The 19,617-nt window shown below is 31.4% G+C and overlaps 1 protein-coding gene across 1 annotated transcript; it reads right to left on the bottom strand.

The window, feature by feature from the left end:
• Positions 1-10,079: 10,079 nt before the first annotated feature.
• On the bottom strand, positions 10,080-19,336 carry LOC124442304. Its single transcript, XM_046992805.1, has 7 exons — positions 18,986-19,336; positions 17,776-17,868; positions 17,270-17,419; positions 15,772-16,537; positions 14,674-15,080; positions 14,160-14,387; positions 10,080-10,530 (listed from the first exon to the last, which is right to left on the bottom strand). The coding sequence occupies exons 1-7, from the start codon at positions 19,145-19,147 to the stop codon at positions 10,387-10,389; spliced, it is 1,950 nt and encodes a 649-aa protein (XP_046848761.1). The 5' UTR covers positions 19,148-19,336; the 3' UTR covers positions 10,080-10,386.
• Between the last annotated feature and the right edge of the window lie 281 nt (positions 19,337-19,617).

The following is a 19,617-nucleotide window of genomic DNA, read 5'->3' as shown; positions in this document are numbered from 1 at the left end:
CACATTTTCTCACACAAAGACTATAGTTCATGCATTTTCACAATTTTCACATTTTCTCACACAAAGACTATAGTTCATGCATTTTCACAAATTTTATTTTCTCACACAAAGACTATAGTTCATGCATTTTCACAAATTTTACATTTTCTCACAAAGACTATAGTTCATGCATTTTCACAATTTTACATTTTCTCACACAAAGACTATAGTTCATGCATTTTCACAAATTTTACATTTTCTCACACAAAGACTATAGTTCATGCATTTTCACAAATTTTCTCATTTTCTCACACAAAGACTATAGTTCATGCATTTTCACAATTTTCTACATTTTCTCACACAAAGACTATAGTTCATGCATTTTCACAAATTTTACTTTCTCACACAAAGACTATAGTTCATGCATTTTCACAATTTTTACATTTTCTCACACAAAGACTATAGTTCATGCATTTTCACAATTTTCACATTTTCTCACACAAAGACTATAGTTCATGCATTTTCACAAATTTTACATTTTCTCACACAAAGACTATAGTTCATGCATTTTCACAATTTTCACATTTTCTCACACAAAGACTATAGTTCATGCATTTTCACAAATTTTCATTTTCTCACACAAAGACTATAGTTCATGCATTTTCACAAATTTTCTCACACAAAGACTATAGTTCATGCATTTTCACAAATTTTCACATTTTCTCACACAAAGACTATAGTTCATGCATTTTCACAATTTTCTCACACAAAGACTATAGTTCATGCATTTTCACAATTTTCACATTCTCACACAAAGACTATAGTTCATGCATTTTCACAATTTTTCATTTTCTCACACAAAGACTATAGTTCATGCATTTTCACAATTTTCATTTTCTCACACAAAGACTATAGTTCATGCATTTTCACAAATTTTCACATTTTTCACACAAAGACTATAGTTCATGCATTTTCACAAATTTACATTTTCTCACACAAAGACTATAGTTCATGCATTTTCACAATTTTTCACATTTTCTCACACAAAGACTATAGTTCATGCATTTTCACAAATTTTCACATTTTCTCACACAAAGACTATAAGTTCATGCATTTTCACAATTTTCACATTTTCTCACACAAAGACTATAGTTCATGCATTTTCACAACATTTTCTCACACAAAGACTATAGTTCATGCATTTTCACAATTTTCACATTTCTCACACAAAGACTATAGTTCATGCATTTTCACAAATTTTCACATTTTCTCACACAAAGACTATAGTTCACGCATTTTCACAAATTTTCACATTTTCTCACACAAAGACTATAGTTCATGCATTTTCACAAATTTTCACATTTTCTCACACAAAGACTATAGTTCATGCATTTTCACAAATTTTCACACTTAAAGACTAGAGTTCACGCATTTTTACAAATTTTCACAAATTTTCACACATAAAGACTAGAGTTCACGCATTTTTACAAATTTTCACATTTTCTCACACAAAGACTATAGTTCACACATTTTCACATATTCTCATACCAAAGACTATAGTTCATGCATTTTCACGTGAAGTAAAAGACTATAGTTCACGATTTTTCATGCAAAAGACTATAATTCACGATTTTTCATGTAAAAGACTGTAAGTCACGATTTTTAATGCAAAAGACTATAGTTCACAATTTTCATGTAAAAGACTATAGTTGACGGTTTTTCATGCAAAAGACTATAATTCACGATTTTTAATGCAAAAGACTATAGTTCACCAATTTTCATGCAAAAGAATATTATTCACGATTTTTCATGCAAAAGACTATTTTCATGCAAAAGACTATAGTTCAAGAATTTTCGTGCAAAAGACGATTTTTCATGCAAAAAGACTATAATTCACGATTTTTCATGCAAAAGACTATAGTTCACGATTTTTCATTCATAAGACTATAATTCACGATTTTAATGCAAAAGATTATAGTTCACGATTTTTCATGCAAAAGACTATAGTTCATGATTTTTCATGCAAAAAGACTATAGTTCACGATTTTTCATTCATAAGACTATAATTCACGATTTTCATGCAAAAGATTTTAGTTCACGATTTTTCATGCAAAAGACCATAGTTCACGATTTTTCATGCAAAACACTATAATTCACGATTTTCATGTAAAAGACTATAGCTCACGGTTTTTCATGCAAAAGACTATAGTTCACGGTTTTTCATGCAAAAGACTATAGTTCATTTTTTCATCCAAAGACTATAATTCACATTTTTCACACAAAGACTATAATTCACGATTTTCATGCAAAATTTATAGTTCACGATTTTCATGCAAAAGATTATAGTTCACGATTTTCGTGCAAAATTTATAGTTCACGATTTTCATGCAAAAGATTATAGTTCACGATTTTTCATGCAAAAGACTATAGTTCACGATTTTTCATGCAAAAAGACTATAGTTCACGCATTTTCTCAATTTTCACATTTTCTCACACAAAGACTATAGTTCACCCATTTTCACACATTTTCTCACATAAAGACTAGAGTTCAGGCATTTTCACAAATTTTCACATTTTCTCACACAAAGACTATAGTTCATGCATTTTCACAAATTTTCACATTTTCTCACACAAAGACTATAGTTCATGCATTTTCACAAATTTTCACATTTTCTCACACAAAGACTATAGTTCATGCATTTTCACAATTTTACATTTTCTCACACAAAGACTATAGTTCATGCATTTTCACAAATTTTCACATTTTCTCACACAAAGACTATAGTTCATGCATTTTCACAATTTTACATTTTCTCACACAAAGACTATAGTTCATGCATTTTCACAATTTTCACATTTTCACACAAAGACTATAGTTCATGCATTTTCAAAATTTTCACATTTTCTCACACAAAGACTATAGTTCATGCATTTTTCACATTTTCTCACACAAAGACTATAGTTCACGCATTTTCACAAATTTTTATATTTTCTCACACAAAGACTATAATTCATGCATTTTCTCAAATTTTCACATTTTCTCACACAAAGACTATAGTTCATGCATTTTGACAAATTTTTACATTTTGTCACACAAAGACTATAATTCATGCATTTTCATAAATTTTCACATTTTCTCACACAAAGACTATGGTTAATGCATTTTCAGGAATTTTTACATTTTCTCACACAAAGACTATAGTTCACGCATTTTCTTAAATTTTCACATTTTCTCACACAAAGACTATAGTTCACACATTTTCACAAATTTTCACATTTTTCACACAAAGACTATAGTTCATGCATTTTCACAATTTTCACATTTTCTCACACAAAGACTATAGTTCATGCATTTTCAAATTTTCACATTTTCTCACACAAAGACTATAGTTCATGCATTTTCACAATTTTCATTTTTCACACAAAGACTATAGTTCATGCATTTTCTCAATTTTCACATTTTCTCACACAAAGACTATAGTTCATGCATTTTCACATTTTCTCACACAAAGACTATAGTTCATGCATTTTCACAAATTTTCACATTTTCTCACACAAAGACTATAGTTCATGCATTTTCACAAATTTTCACATTTTCTCACACAAAGACTATAGTTCATGCATTTTCACAAATTTTACATTTTCTCACACAAAGACTATAGTTCATGCATTTTCACAATTTTCATTTTCTCACACAAAGACTATAGTTCATGCATTTTCAAAATTTTCACATTTTCTCACACAAAGACTATAGTTCATGCATTTTCACAAATTTTTTCATTTTCTCACACAAAGACTATAGTTCATGCATTTTCACAATTTTCACATTTTCTCACACAAAGACTATAGTTCATGCATTTTCACAAATTTTCATTTTCTCACACAAAGACTATAGTTCATGCATTTTCACAATTTTTACATTTTCTCACACAAAGACTATAGTTCATGCATTTTCACAAATTTTCATTTTCTCACACAAAGACTATAGTTCATGCATTTTCACAAATTTTTACATTTTCTCACACAAAGACTATAGTTCATGCATTTTCAAATTTTACATTTTCTCACACAAAGACTATAGTTCATGCATTTTCACAAATTTTACATTTTCTCACACAAAGACTATAGTTCATGCATTTTCACAAATTTTCACATTTTCTCACACAAAGACTATAGTTCATGCATTTTCACAAATTTTCACATTTTCTCACACAAAGACTATAGTTCATGCATTTTCACAAATTTTACATTTTCTCACACAAAGACTATAGTTCATGCATTTTCACTTTTCACATTTTCTCACACAAAGACTATAGTTCATGCATTTTCAAATTTTCACATTTTCTCACACAAAGACTATAGTTCATGCATTTTCACAAATTTTCACATTTTCTCACACAAAGACTATAGTTCATGCATTTTCACAATTTTCACATTTTCTCACACAAAGACTATAGTTCATGCATTTTCACAAATTTTCACATTTTTCACACAAAGACTATAGTTCATGCATTTTCACAAATTTTCACATTTTCTCACACAAAGACTATAGTTCATGCATTTTCACAAATTTTCTCACACAAAGACTATAGTTCATGCATTTTCACAAATTTTCACATTTTCTCACACAAAGACTATAGTTCATGCATTTTCACAAATTTTCACATTTTCTCACACAAAGACTATAGTTCATGCATTTTCACAAATTTTCACATTTTCTCACACAAAGACTATAGTTCATGCATTTTCACAAATTTTCACATTTTCTCACACAAAGACTATAGTTCATGCATTTTCACAATTTTCACATTTTCTCACACAAAGACTATAGTTCATGCATTTTCACAAATTTTCACATTTTCTCACACAAAGACTATAGTTCATGCATTTTCACAATTTTCACATTTTCTCACACAAAGACTATAGTTCATGCATTTTCACAAATTTTCACATTTTCTCACACAAAGACTATAGTTCATGCATTTTCACAAATTTTCACATTTTCTCACACAAAGACTATAGTTCATGCATTTTCACAAATTTTCACATTTTCTCACACAAAGACTATAGTTCATGCATTTTCACAAATTTTCACATTTTCTCACACAAAGACTATAGTTCATGCATTTTCACAAATTTTCACATTTTCTCACACAAAGACTATAGTTCATGCATTTTCACAAATTTTACATTTTCACACAAAGACTATAGTTCATGCATTTTCACAAATTTTTACATTTTCTCACACAAAGACTATAGTTCATGCATTTTCACAAATTTTCACATTTTCTCACACAAAGACTATAGTTCATGCATTTTCAAATTTTCATTTTCTCACACAAAGACTATAGTTCATGCATTTTCACAATTTTCACATTTTCACACAAAGACTATAGTTCATGCATTTTCACAAATTTTCACATTTTCTCACACAAAGACTATAGTTCATGCATTTTCACAAATTTTCACATTTTCTCACACAAAGACTATAGTTCATGCATTTTCACAAATTTTCACATTTTCTCACACAAAGACTATAGTTCATGCATTTTCACAAATTTTCACATTTTCTCACACAAAGACTATAGTTCATGCATTTTCACAAATTTTTTCATTTTCTCACACAAAGACTATAGTTCATGCATTTTCACAATTTTCACACACAAAGACTATAGTTCATGCATTTTCACAAATTTTCACATTTTCTCACACAAAGACTATAGTTCATGCATTTTCACAATTCACATTTCTCAAACAAAGACTATAGTTCATGCATTTTCACAAATTTTCACATTTTCACACAAAAGACTATAGTTCATGACATTTTCACAAATTTTTACATTTTTCTCACAAAGATTATACATTACGCATTTTCACAATTTTCACATTTTCTCACATAAAGACTATAATTCACGCATTTTCACAAATTTTCACATTTTCTCACACAAAGACTATAACTCACGCATTTTCACAAATTTTCACATTTTTTCACAAAAAAGACTATAGTTCATGCATTTTCACAAATTTTCACATTTTCTCACACAAAGACTATAGTTTACGCATTTTCACAAATTTTCTTATTTTCTCACACAAAGACTATAGTTCATGCTTTTTCACAAATTTTCACATTTTCTCACACAAAGACTATAGTTCATGCATTTTCACAAATTTTCACATTTTCTCACACAAAGACTATAGTTCACGAATGTTCATGCAAAAGACTGTAATTCACGATTTTTCATGTAAAAGACTATAATTCTCGATTTTCATGTAAAAGACTATAATTCACGATTTTCATGTAAAAGACTATAGTTCATGATTTTTCATGCAAAAGACTGTAATTCACGATTTTTCATGTAAAAGATTATAATTCTCGATTTTCATGTAAAAGACTATAATTCACGATTTTCATGTAAAAGACTATAGTTCATGATTTTTCATGCAAAAGACTATAGTTCACGATTTTTCATGCAAAAGACTATATAGTTCACGCATTTTTATGCCAAAGACTATAGTTCATGCATATTCACATATTTTCATGCTAAAGTTTATAGTTCACGGATTTTTACACATTTTTATGCCAAAGACTATTGTTTATGTATTTTCAGGCATTTTCATGCATTTTCATGCTAAAGACTATAGTTTCTTCATTTTCACATATTCTCATACCAAAGACTATAGTTCATGCATTTTCACGTGAAGTAAAAGACTATAGTTCACGATTTTTCATGCAAAAGACTATAATTCACGATTTTTCATGTAAAAGACTGTAAGTCACGATTTTTAATGCAAAAGACTATAGTTCACAATTTTCATGTAAAAGACTATAGTTGACGGTTTTTCATGCAAAAGACTATAATTCACGATTTTTAATGCAAAAGACTATTTTCATGCAAAAGACTATAGTTCAAGAATTTTCGTGCAAAAGACGATTTTTCATGCAAAAAGACTATAATTCACGATTTTTCATGCAAAAGACTATAGTTCACGATTTTTCATTCATAAGACTATAATTCACGATTTTAATGCAAAAGATTATAGTTCACGATTTTTCATGCAAAAGACTATAGTTCATGATTTTTCATGCAAAAGACTATAGTTCACGATTTTTCATTCATAAGACTATAATTCACGATTTTCATGCAAAAGATTTTAGTTCACGATTTTTCATGCAAAAGACCATAGTTCACGATTTTTCATGCAAAACACTATAATTCACGATTTTCATGTAAAAGACTATAGCTCACGGTTTTTCATGCAAAAGACTATAGTTCACGGTTTTTCATGCAAAAGACTATAGTTCACGGTTTTTCATCCAAAAGACTATAATTCACGGTTTTTCATGCAAACGACTATAATTCACGATTTTCATGCAAAATTTATAGTTCACGATTTTCATGCAAAAGATTATAGTTCACGATTTTCGTGCAAAATTTATAGTTCACGATTTTCATGCAAAAGATTATAGTTCACGATTTTTCATGCAAAAGACTATAGTTCACGATTTTTCATGCAAAAAGACTATAGTTCACGATTTTTCATGCAAAACACTATAATTCACGATTTTCATGTAAAAGACTATATTTCACGCTTTTCATGCAAAGACTATAGTTCACCATTTTCATGCAAAGACTATAGTTCACGCTTTTCATGCAAAGACTATAGTTCACGATTTTCATGCAAAACACTATAATTCACGATTTTCATGTAAAGACTATAGTTCACGGTTTTCATGCAAAGACTATAGTTCACGGTTTTCATGCAAAGACTATAGTTCACGGTTTTTCATCCAAAGACTATAATTCACGGTTTTCATGCAAAAGACTATAATTCACGATTTTCATTCAAAGATTATAGTTCACGATTTTTCATGCAAAGACTATAGTTCACGATTTTCATGCAAAACACTATAATTCACGATTTTCATGTAAAGACTATAGTTCACGATTTTCATGCAAAGTCTATAATTCACATTTTCATGCAAAAGACTATAGTTCACGATTTTTCATGCAAAAGACTATAATTCACGATTTTCATGCAAAGACTATAGTTCACAATTTTCATGTAAAGACTATAGTTGACGGTTTTTCATGCAAAAGACTATAATTCACGATTTTTCATGCAAAAGATTATAGTTCACGATTTTTCATGTAAAAGACTATAATTCACGATTTTCATGTAAAAGACTATCATTCACGATTATCATGTAAAAGACTATAGTTCACGCTTTTCATGCAAAGACTATAGTTCATGATTTTTCATGCAAAGACTATAGTTCATGATTTTCATGCAAAGACTATAGTCAACGATTTTGACGCAAAGACTATAATTCACGATTTTCATGTAAAGACTATCATTCACGATTTTCATGTAAAGACTATAGTTCACGCTTTTTATGCAAAGACTATAGTTCACGATTTTCATGCAAAGACTTTAATTCACGATTTTCATGCAAAAGACTATTTTCATGCAAAGACTATAGTTCAGAATTTTCGTGCAAAGACGATTTTCATGCAAAAGACTATGATTCACGATTTTTCATGCAAAAGACTATAGTTCACGATTTTCATGCAAAAGACTTTAATTCACGATTTTCATGCAAAGACTATAATTCACGATTTTCATGCAAAGATTATAGTTCACGATTTTTCATGTAAAGACTATAATTCACGATTTTCATGTAAAAGACTATCATTCACGATTTTCATGTAAAAGACTATAGTTCATGATTTTTCATGCAAAAGACTATAGTTCACGATTTACATGTAAAAGACTATAGTTCACGGTTTTTCATGCAAACGACTATAATTCACGATTTTCATGCAAAATTTATAGTTCACGATTTTCATGCAAAAGATTATAGTTCACGATTTTCGTGCAAAATTTATAGTTCACGATTTTCATGCAAAAGATTATAGTTCACGATTTTTCATGCAAAACACTATAATTCACGATTTTCATGTAAAAGACTATATTTCACGCTTTTTCATGCAAAGACTATAGTTCACCATTTTCATGCAAAGAGTATAGTTCACGCTTTTCATGCAAAGACTATAGTTCACGATTTTTCATGCAAAACACTATAATTCACGATTTTCATGTAAAGACTATAGTTCACGATTTTCATGCAAAGACTATAATTCACGCATTTTCATGCAAAGACTATAATTCACGATTTTCATGCAAAGACTATAGTTCACAATTTTCATAAAGACTATAGTTCACGGTTTTTCATGCAAAAGACTATAATTCACGATTTTTCATGCAAAAGATTATAGTTCACGATTTTTCATGTAAAAGACTATAATTCATGATTTTCATGTAAAAGAGTATAAGTCACGATTTTTTATGCAAAACACTATAGTTCACTATTGTTCATGCCAAAGACTATATAGTTCACGCATTTTTATGCCAAAGACTATAGTTCATGCATATTCACATATTTTCATGGTAAAGTTTATAGTTCACGCATTTTTACACATTTTTATGCCAAAGACTATAGTCAAGCATTTTCACGCATTTTCTTGCCAAACACTATAGTTCACGCATTTTCATGCCAAAGTCTATAGCTCATGCATTATCACACATTTTCATGCCAAAGTCAATAGTTCAAGCATTTTCACACATTTTCATGCCAAAGACTATAGTTCAAGCATTTTAATTCCAAAGACTATTGTTCATGTATTTTCATGCATTTTCATGCTAAAGACTATAGTTCTTGCACTTTCACACATTTTTATGCCAAAGTCTATAGTTCAAGCCTTTTCACACATTTTCATGCCAAAGACTATAGTTCAAGCATTTTCACGCATTTTCATGCCAAAGACTATAGTTCATGCATTTTCATGCATTTTTATGCCAAAGACTATAGTTCATGCATTTTCACACAAATTTCCACATATTTTCATACAAATACTATAATTCCTGCATTTTGAAAAACTGCTTTTGTTTCTATGTATCTGAATACCTTTGTTTTTACTACCCCTGCGTCAACCTTCATGGCCATCTTTATGTCTACCTTCATGTCTACCTTTATGTGTATCTTTATGTGTACCTGTGTTCGTTATAGTGTACGAAATGAAATCTAAAGAAAGAATCTATTTTGGCTTGATTAGACAACGTTGCCTTTATTTGAATATTTAAACTTTTTCTTTTAGGTATGTTAAGTAAAAATACCAACTAAATCATCACTGTTTACCTTAGTGTGGGTTGCTACGAACTAATTGATTAAAATATTACATATATTTACAAAAATGGTTTTTTGAACACGATGATAAGAATGATTCACAATGTGAATAAATGCTCATTTATACTAGTGAAATTCATTAAAATATTGTTCCTTAAAGCAAAATTTAACTGTCAATATTGTTCATAATTTTAAATGGATATATTGTAGACAGTTTATAATCATTTCAAACCAGTTGTCATTTCCGAAATTCGATTTGCCTTTACAGTGAGAACATAGAGAATGATCCCAACAATAATGAATATTATACTGAATATTGACAATGAAATGAGTATGCCACAAGCCAAGCCAAGAATTCCTATGACCTACAAAACAATAAAAATAGGTACGCTGGATACACGAGGGTAAACTGTTACGTGACTTGAGTATATGGCCACGAAAAGAAATAGGTTAATGAACATAGTTCAAATATATTTACATCAAACTTATTCGCAATTTGTGCTAAATGTTCAGTCAAATGACCCTTTCTAAGTCTTTACACCAACTGTCAAACCCTTTTGTAAGCCCGTTCCTGAGATTGCATGTCACGGGTTAAAAGTAGAAAAGATTTCTCACAACTTTAACGTTTAATTTATAATCCTTGTCGCTGAAAACTATTTTTTGCTATATCTTCAAAAAATTATCTTTGAAAAAAGTGTTATGACGTGAGAGAAATTTTGTTTACTAAACCAATAAATCACCATGCTTATGACTTATATTGTTTCACATATGTAGTACATCTTGTATTACTTAATGACAGTGGTCATTGACAGTTGATGATGACAGTTAAAGTGACTGAAGTTTTAAACTTCATGACAGTGGTCATTGACAGTTGATGATGATGGTTAAAGTGACTGAAGTTTTGAACTTTTTGACAGTGGTCATTGACAGTTGATGATGATAGTTAAAGTGACTGAAGTTTTGAACTTTTTGACAGTGGTCATTGACAGTTGATGATGATGGTTAAAGTGACTGAAGTTTTAAGCTTCATGACAGTGGTCATTGACAGTTGATGATGATGGTTAAAGTGACTGAAGTTTTGAACTTTTTGACAGTGGTCATTGACAGTTGATGATGATAGTTAAAGTGACTGAAGTTTTGAACTTTTTGACAGTGGTCATTGACAGTTGATGATGACAGTTAAAGTGACTGAAGTTTTAAACTTCATGACAGTGGTCATTGACAGACAGTTGATGATGATGGTTAAAGTGACTGAAGTTTTAAACTTCATGACAGTGGTCATTGACAGTTGATGATGATGGTTAAAGTTACTGAAGTTTTAAACTTCATGACAGTGGTCATTTACAGTTGATGATGATGGTTAAAGTGACTGAAGTTTTGAACTTTTTGACAGTGGTCATTGACAGTTGATGATGATGGTTAAAGTGACTGAAGTTTTAAGCTTCATGACAGTGGTCATTGACAGTTGATGATGATGGTTAAAGTGACTGAAGTTTTGAACTTTTTGACAGTGGTCATTGACAGTTGATGATGATAGTTAAAGTGACTGAAGTTTTGAACTTTTTGACAGTGGTCATTGACAGTTGATGATGATGGTTAAAGTGACTGAAGTTTTAAGCTTCATGACAGTGGTCATTGACAGTTGATGATGATGGTTAAAGTGACTGAAGTTTTGAACTTTTTGACAGTGGTCATTGACAGTTGATGATGATAGTTAAAGTGACTGAAGTTTTGAACTTTTTGACAGTGGTCATTGACAGTTGATGATGACAGTTAAAGTGACTGAAGTTTTAAACTTCATGACAGTGGTCATTGACAGACAGTTGATGATGATGGTTAAAGTGACTGAAGTTTTAAACTTCACGACAGTGGTCATTGACAGTTGATGATGATGGTTAAAGTGACTGAAGTTTTAAACTTAATGACAGTGGTCATTGACAGTTGATGATGATGGTTAAAGTGACTGAAGTTTCAAACTTCATGACAGTGGTCATTGACAGTTGATGATGATGGTTAAAGTGACTGAAGTTTTGAGCTTTTTGACAGTGGTCATTGACAGTTGATGATGATGGTTAAAGTGACTGAAGTTTTAAACTTCATGACAGTGGTCATTGACAGTTAATGATGATGGTTAAAGTGACTGAAGTTTTAAACTTAATGACAGTGGTCATTGACAGTTGATGATGATGGTTAAAGTGACAGAAGTTTTGAACTTTTTGACAGTGGTCATTGACAGTTGATGATGATGGTTAAAGTGACTGAAGTTTTAAACTTCATGACAGTGGTCATTGACAGTTGATGATGATGGTTAAAGCGACTGAAGTTTTAAACTTCATGACAGTGGTCATTGACAGTTGATGATGATGGTTAAAGTGACTGAAGTTTTGAACTTCATGACAGTGGTCATTGACAGTTGATGATGATGGTTAAAGTGACTGAAGTTTTGAACTTCATGACAGTGGTCATTGACAGTTGATGATGATGGTTAAAGTGACTGAAGTTTTAAACTTAATGACAGTGGTCATTGACAGTTGATGATGATGGTTAAAGTGACTGACGTTTTAAACTTCATGACAGTGGTCATTGACAGTTGATGATGATGGTTAAAGTGACTGAAGTTTTGAACTTCATGACAGTGGTCATTGACAGTTGATGATGATGGTTAAAGTGACTGAAGTTTTAAACTTCATGACAGTGGTCATTGACAGTTGATGATGATGGTTAAAGTGACTGAAGTTTTAAACTTCATGACAGTGGTCATTGACAGTTAATGATGATGGTTAAAGTGACTGAAGTTTTGAACTTCATGACAGTGGTCATTGACAGTTGATGATGATGGTTAAAGTTACTGAAGTTTTAAACTTCATGACAGTGGTCATTTACAGTTGATGATGATGGTTAAAGTGACTGAAGTTTTAAACTTCATGACAGTGGTCATTGACAGTTGATGATGATGGTTAAAGTGACTGAAGTTTTGAACTTCATGACAGTGGTCATTGACAGTTAATGATGATGGTTAAAGTGACTGAAGTTTTAAACTTCATGACAGTGGTCATTGACAGTTGATGATGATGGTTAAAGTGACTGAAGTTTTGAACTTCATGACAGTGGTCATTGACAGTTGATGATGATGGTTAAAGTGACTGAAGTTTTAAACTTCATGACAGTGGTCATTGACAGTTGATGATGATGGTTAAAGTGACTGAAGTTTTAAACTTCATGACAGTGGTCATTGACAGTTGATGATGATGGTTAAAGTGACTGAAGTTTTAAACTTCATGACTTCATAATTCACGCATTTTCACAAATTTTCTTATTTTCTCACACAAAGACTATAGTTCATGCATTTTCACAAATTTTGTTATTTTCTCACACAAAGACTATAGTTCATGCATTTTCACAAATTTTCACATTTTCTCACACAAAGACTATAGTTCATGCATTTTCACAAATTTTCACATTTTCTCACACAAAGACTATAGTTCACGCATTTTCACAAATTTTCACATTTTCTCACACAAAGACTATAGTTCACCCATTTTCACAAATTTTCTCACATAAAGACTAGAGTTCAAGCATTTTCACAAATTTTCACATTTTCTCACACAAAGACTATAGTTCACGATTTTTCATGCAAAAGACTATAGTTCACGATTTTTCATGCAAAAGACTATAGTTCACGATTTTTCATGCAAAAGACTATAGTTCAAGAATTTTCAAGAACTTCATGACAGTGGTCATTTATAGTTGATGATGATGGTCAAAGTGACTGAAGTTTTAAACTTCATGACAGTGGTCATTGTCGAAATTTCTTTGCACTTAACTAACTTAATCAATCAACTTCATTACGGTGACGCATTAAAAACCTCTTATTTAAATATCTCAGATAATTTGTGAATGACTCGATGAACAAATAGGAAAGTGCCCCGTTTCATGTATATTTATTAAAGTTTTATCAAATTTGTATTTTCAATTAACCATGATGATTTCTTACCTTCTTTCTCAAAATGTCTGCATCACTTTTTTTCAATTCTGTACCGTACGCTGCCCATAGAACTGGAATACTCTTCATATAAAGTGTATCATTGACATGGGACATATAACTAATATTGAATGAACCATTGACACGTGACACCTTCACGATCTCAGGTTGAATGGGAATATTAATTTGGAGACGGATAAAAGCTCTGGCTATTAAGCCACTCACTGGTTCAATATCCATCTGCAATAAATAAAGTAACATCATATTTTATGTATACACATGGGAGTTTTGTTGTGTAAAAATTTTGTCAAGTAACTATCTCATCAAGTACGTTTTGTCAAGTAACTATCTCAGGAGACGGATATTAAAGTCAACGTGAAAAATCGGGTTTCTCATTTCGAGATGACAGAATCAAAGCCTGGTTAACTTTTTCAACACCAGACGGCTAGAAAAGGCGATTGTTGCCATTGGTAATTGATAACTTAATTTTGATGGACAGTTTTGATAAAATATCAGTTGATCTTACATTGTGTTGGTGTTTCCCTTTATCAGGATGTTGATTAAAGGATGATGGAGAGGTAATATTGGTAAACAGCATATGTGGTAACGAAAAATAGCTTGGCATTCTTAATCGAGTTGAGCCATCCATGAAACCATTTTTAACCAAACTATGACCTAAATACTGTTCTTTGTTGGGGATAAATCTCTTTAGTTCTAAACCGTAAAATGTTTCTTCGCTTTGGTAATCCAACTTAAGACGCATTCTTATTTGACTGACGAACATTTCGATGCTCTTGTAATCAAGATCATGTGAAAATGCACAAGGTTTATCCGTGTTTTTTGAACGAGGAAGAATATAAGAGTAACCGCGTACTTCAGCTTCATCTTGCGTGACGCCTGGTATCCCAGTGACGTAACGCTTGCCATCGAATGCTAAAATATTAAAAATCATCAACCATTAATTATTTATTAACATTCGAACGTCCAAGAGTCAGACTCGAGGACAGGGGAGGTTACGACCCTCACTTTTCTTGACAAAGGGTGGTTGCCCCTCTCACTTTGCACTAAAATTGGAAAATTGCTGTAAATGCGTATGTATTTTATAGGTCTATTTTCACTGTACATATCTAATTAATGTCAGATTCTCACGTTATAGTATGCAAGCACGTATGTTTACACTTTGGTTAACTAACGCATACATTACGCATACATTATGCATACATTATGCATACATTATGCAGAAAACATAATACGATTGTCGAATTGTTACTCAAAATCTCTACGATGCTCCCTACCTCCCCTCATTTACACAAAATTTTTGACCAATTATTTTCGTGCAATTAAATGTTTTATCTCTGTCTGATGTACTTTCATAACCGAGCTCATTGCATATCTGACGTCATTTCATGTCTTACATCATTGTATGTCTGACGTCTTGTCTTACGTCATTGTATGTCTGACGTTTTATCTTACGTCCTTTATTGTCTGCAGTCACTACATGTCTTGAAAATCTTCTACATGGGCAAAGCATCAGCACATACAGGTGTTCTGAATCTGAGCCTTTGGCGACATTGTCTTTCCGTTTAATTGTAACGAATTTAAATGAAAAAACGATTTGATTTACCTGCCCATTGATGTTTCTTGCCATCCCCAGCATTACAAGTGTAAATCGTTGACTCTTTTCCATATTTTAACGCATCATTTTCTTTTTTGTGAACAGTAATTAAACCTGGGACCTCAACTTCACGTCTAGTGAGTGGATTGATAATGTTTTTCATCCTATAACCAATTGCTATTTCCTTTTGTGTCTTTGTCGTTACAATGTCGTACTTATCTTCGATAAACAACTTTATTGTCAACGAGTTCACATGATTCACATATAGAAAAATGTAAGAAAGTAAGTTGATCTGTCGAAAGCACTTGGTTTGATTTGTTTCCTGACGACACAAACGATCTTCTATTAATTTCAGCAAATTCGAGTTGGTTTTATTTTGTGCTTGAAGCTTTAACTGGGCAGTCATGTGCATTAGGAATCCACACTCGTAGCGAGCCGCGTTGTCATTACACTCGCCTTTTAGGGTCATATTCGTCATAGTGCTGCCAAACATTTCGATATTGCTACCCAAAACACCATATAAACCTTTCATCTCGACGCTAGTAAAGTTTGTTTGGTTTAGTTGTGGATGGGTACTGTGTAACCACTGAGCAAATCCGGGACTTTTGAATTCCGACAGCCAAATAGTTTGCTGTATATTTCCAAGATCAACATAGGAATGATTGAACTTGTTCAGTATGTATTTTATTGTTCTTGATAAATAAGACAATGCAAACTGCTCATCACCACCTAAAGCCTTCATCGTTGCTATGTAACCCAAATTCAAAAGCGTTATCTATTAAACAAATGAAGAAAAGATTTATTATGCATATATTTATTGTTACTAACCTGATTATACAGTTTGAAAAAGATTTACTGCTTCAAATGTACATTGAATGACTTAAGTGTAGTTATTCACAATTCCTTATAAAACAGACAGCGTATAAGATGCCATGAATTGTCATCATAATCAACTGTTTTGTATCAATAATTCTCCAGAGATTGCTATTTGAATCAAACTGTATTAATGATTTGTTTCGATGAAAATTTTTGAGACTTAAAATATTTCTCAGATGGGCGAACAACTTATTTACAGGGTTGAAATCTGATGTTGGGAGGTTAGCACTTCCTGAACACGAGAGAGACATGTGACAACACACATGATGTAAGAAAATAAGCTAAATTATGAAGAAATAAAACGAAGAATAACAACAAGAAAATGGTAAGAGCCGTTTACGACAACCTTAGTTGGTGTGTTATTTTCTGCAAAAAATACATAGAAGGTAGTTACAGTAAGACAGATGTGACAAGAACAGACTAAAGGGAAAAAAAGCAGAAGACGAAAACCGTTGAAATGGGAAAATGGACAAAGAGTGTGAAACAGGCTAAGACACTGCACCTTAACAGTCAATCGGACAGACAGACAAAGATATGGAAATGAAATCACCAAATGAAAACTTAACCTCCCCAAGGTCATTTTATTATTTGTCGAAAAACATCATATTGTAGAGTCAAATGATAGACATACTTTATCATCCTCTTTGCAGTCAAAACAAGATTTGTCTTCATCAAATTTCGCGCATTTTCTCCAAGTTTTCCACGATCGTTGACTATTATTGAACTTCACATTAATCATCTGCGCATTCTGTTTGTACACATATGGACCTCTTTCCTTCAACTAAATAAAAACAGCCATGTGCATGACAAATGGACAGAAAAACTGTTGGGGAGGAGGGGTGGGTAATGGACATGTTCTCTCTCTATGAAAAATATTCGGTTCGTTGGAATCAATGCACAATGGACTTTTTGTGCAAATTTACCCAGTGTATTATCGCGAAAAACGTCATCAAAACCAATTTAAGTTTATCACTTACGTCAATGATAAAAAGACAACAATTATCAATATATATTATCTCCGTCAGTTTCAATAAATAGCAAAAAGTGACAGCTGTGACAGAGGCTATCTTGTTCATGTATATATCACAACTCAATCGTTAAGCTATATACATGATATCAAAAAATATATCCACCCACTTTTGGAAGTTGACCTTGATAAAGAAATTCGTTTTTGTTCGTTATTTCCCAGTAGTAAAGCTTCGTGATGATTGCATCCGTTTTTTCTTTCACCTTTTAAAAAATGATAAAATGAAGTCATTTTAATGTTGATGGGCAAGGTTTTCACTGCGTCATACAGGATGAACTTAAATGTGTTCTAGTGTTGCAATTATAATCAAAAATAGTTCCATCTCTTTTGTGTATGTACAGAGACAAAATTTCACACCATTTTTCTTGTTCATAGTACATTTGGAAAAAGTGGCGATAATCTTTTAAATGCAAACACATAATCCTTTGACAAGCTAGCAACGAACTAGTGCTAGTTTACTTAACTTTCATGTAAAATACATACTATGGTTGCAACTAACAAAATATCAATAGTTAGAAAAAACTGTTAATTTAAACTCTGCCCTAGCAATTTCATTGAGTTTGAACATATGTTTTGTCAATAAAAGACAGTGAATCTGTAGACGGTGTTTAGTACGTGCCTTTGACAATTTCATGTAGATATGTAAGGTTTGAAAATGCTCTTTTAATTAGAAATATCCATATGCATATATTTAAATTTCAACAGCTGTAAAAATGAACACAATATATATGACTACATATGTTCCATAAGGTTTTAAATTACTCATAGACTTATGGACCTTATTCTCAAAATGCCAGAACAAACAGTGGGTTTTCAAAACATTATCTTTGTTTTAATGTTTTTCCTTCTTTACAATCACGTTAAATCCAATTTTCCTAGACTTACATTCCGCCCGTAATGTAAATTTTACAAGAGATATAAGCCTAATTTTGAGAAAATGCAAAGTCGGAACACTTTCTATTAAGTTAAAGATTTTAAATCAAGAGTTCTATGAAGCACTTTTAATGTATTTGAATCGTACAATATATTTTTTATTAATCTCATATTACAGGAAAATTTCAACAAAAGCTATTTCAGTAATGAAACAGAGAAATCAAACGAAATTTATTTTATGTTTTCATAACACCATAACAAGCATTTCAATGTTATAACGATACTCAACTTCAAAAAGTTCACATAATGAATGAGAAGAAGCGGTTTAAACTTAACAAGAGTTTATAACTTATAGAGTTATATAAAATGATAATTAATGGTATTGATCTTATAACTTAAAACTACTCGCAATAGCTTTTATTTGAACGAAATTTTATTAAATCTTACCAGGTCTTCGTAGTTGGAGTCCTTTTTAGAGTTGACGCATGAACGTTCATCCAAAATGGAAATGATAATTTTTGGAATAACAAAACCACAGACAAGAGCAATGATACAAAAAACTAGTCCAAAAATTAAGAAAGTGTACGCGCAATTCTTTTTGGAGCACATCGGTTTTAAACGACTAGGCGCAGCCTTTTAACGACTTTTAATTTAATGAAAAATATCAACTGTCTTTCTGATCTTTTCTCCCGGTGGCTAAATAGGTCCTTCCAATATCGTTTAGACGCACTTAGATCTGTCGGAAAATGACTTTTCTCGTCACTGTTGTTGCCAATGCGGCAAAGTGCAATATAATTATGACATAAAAGAATAATTTCTTTTTCAAATGCCCATTTCCTCCGTAAACAACAAAAACAGGTTTTGATTTCAAATTGTAAGATAGTGTTGAAAACAGGTGAAAGATGCTTCTTATTTGAATAATTACAAAAATAATTTATGCATTGATCAGAATTTACAGAAAAGAGATTAAATATATTTTCGTTTGTCGTCTTTCTACTTCCTTTTCTCTCACAAACTTTTCATTTTCACAAAAATTTTCACACAATATTTTCTTCCGGTCACAACAAAATGTTTTTATC

This window comes from Xenia sp. Carnegie-2017, unplaced genomic scaffold (genome assembly GCF_021976095.1).
Source record: "Xenia sp. Carnegie-2017 unplaced genomic scaffold, XeniaSp_v1 HiC_scaffold_1, whole genome shotgun sequence".
NCBI lineage: Eukaryota > Metazoa > Cnidaria > Anthozoa > Malacalcyonacea > Xeniidae > Xenia > Xenia sp. Carnegie-2017.
Note: the sequence above shows the minus strand (reverse complement) of the source record. Positions and strands in the feature narration are given on the sequence as shown.

Excerpts from the sequence above, each read along its gene's own strand:
- LOC124442304 (XM_046992805.1), bottom strand. The coding sequence starts at position 19,147 with ATGTGCTCCAAAAAGAATTGCGCGTACACTTTCTTAATTTTTGGACTA. Across the intron at positions 16,538-17,269 it reads ACTGCAAAGAGGATGATAAA|ATAACGCTTTTGAATTTGGG; the intron begins GTATGTCTATCA and ends TTTGTTTAATAG. Across the intron at positions 14,388-14,673 it reads AAGGGAAACACCAACACAAT|ATGGATATTGAACCAGTGAG; the intron begins GTAAGATCAACT and ends TATTTATTGCAG.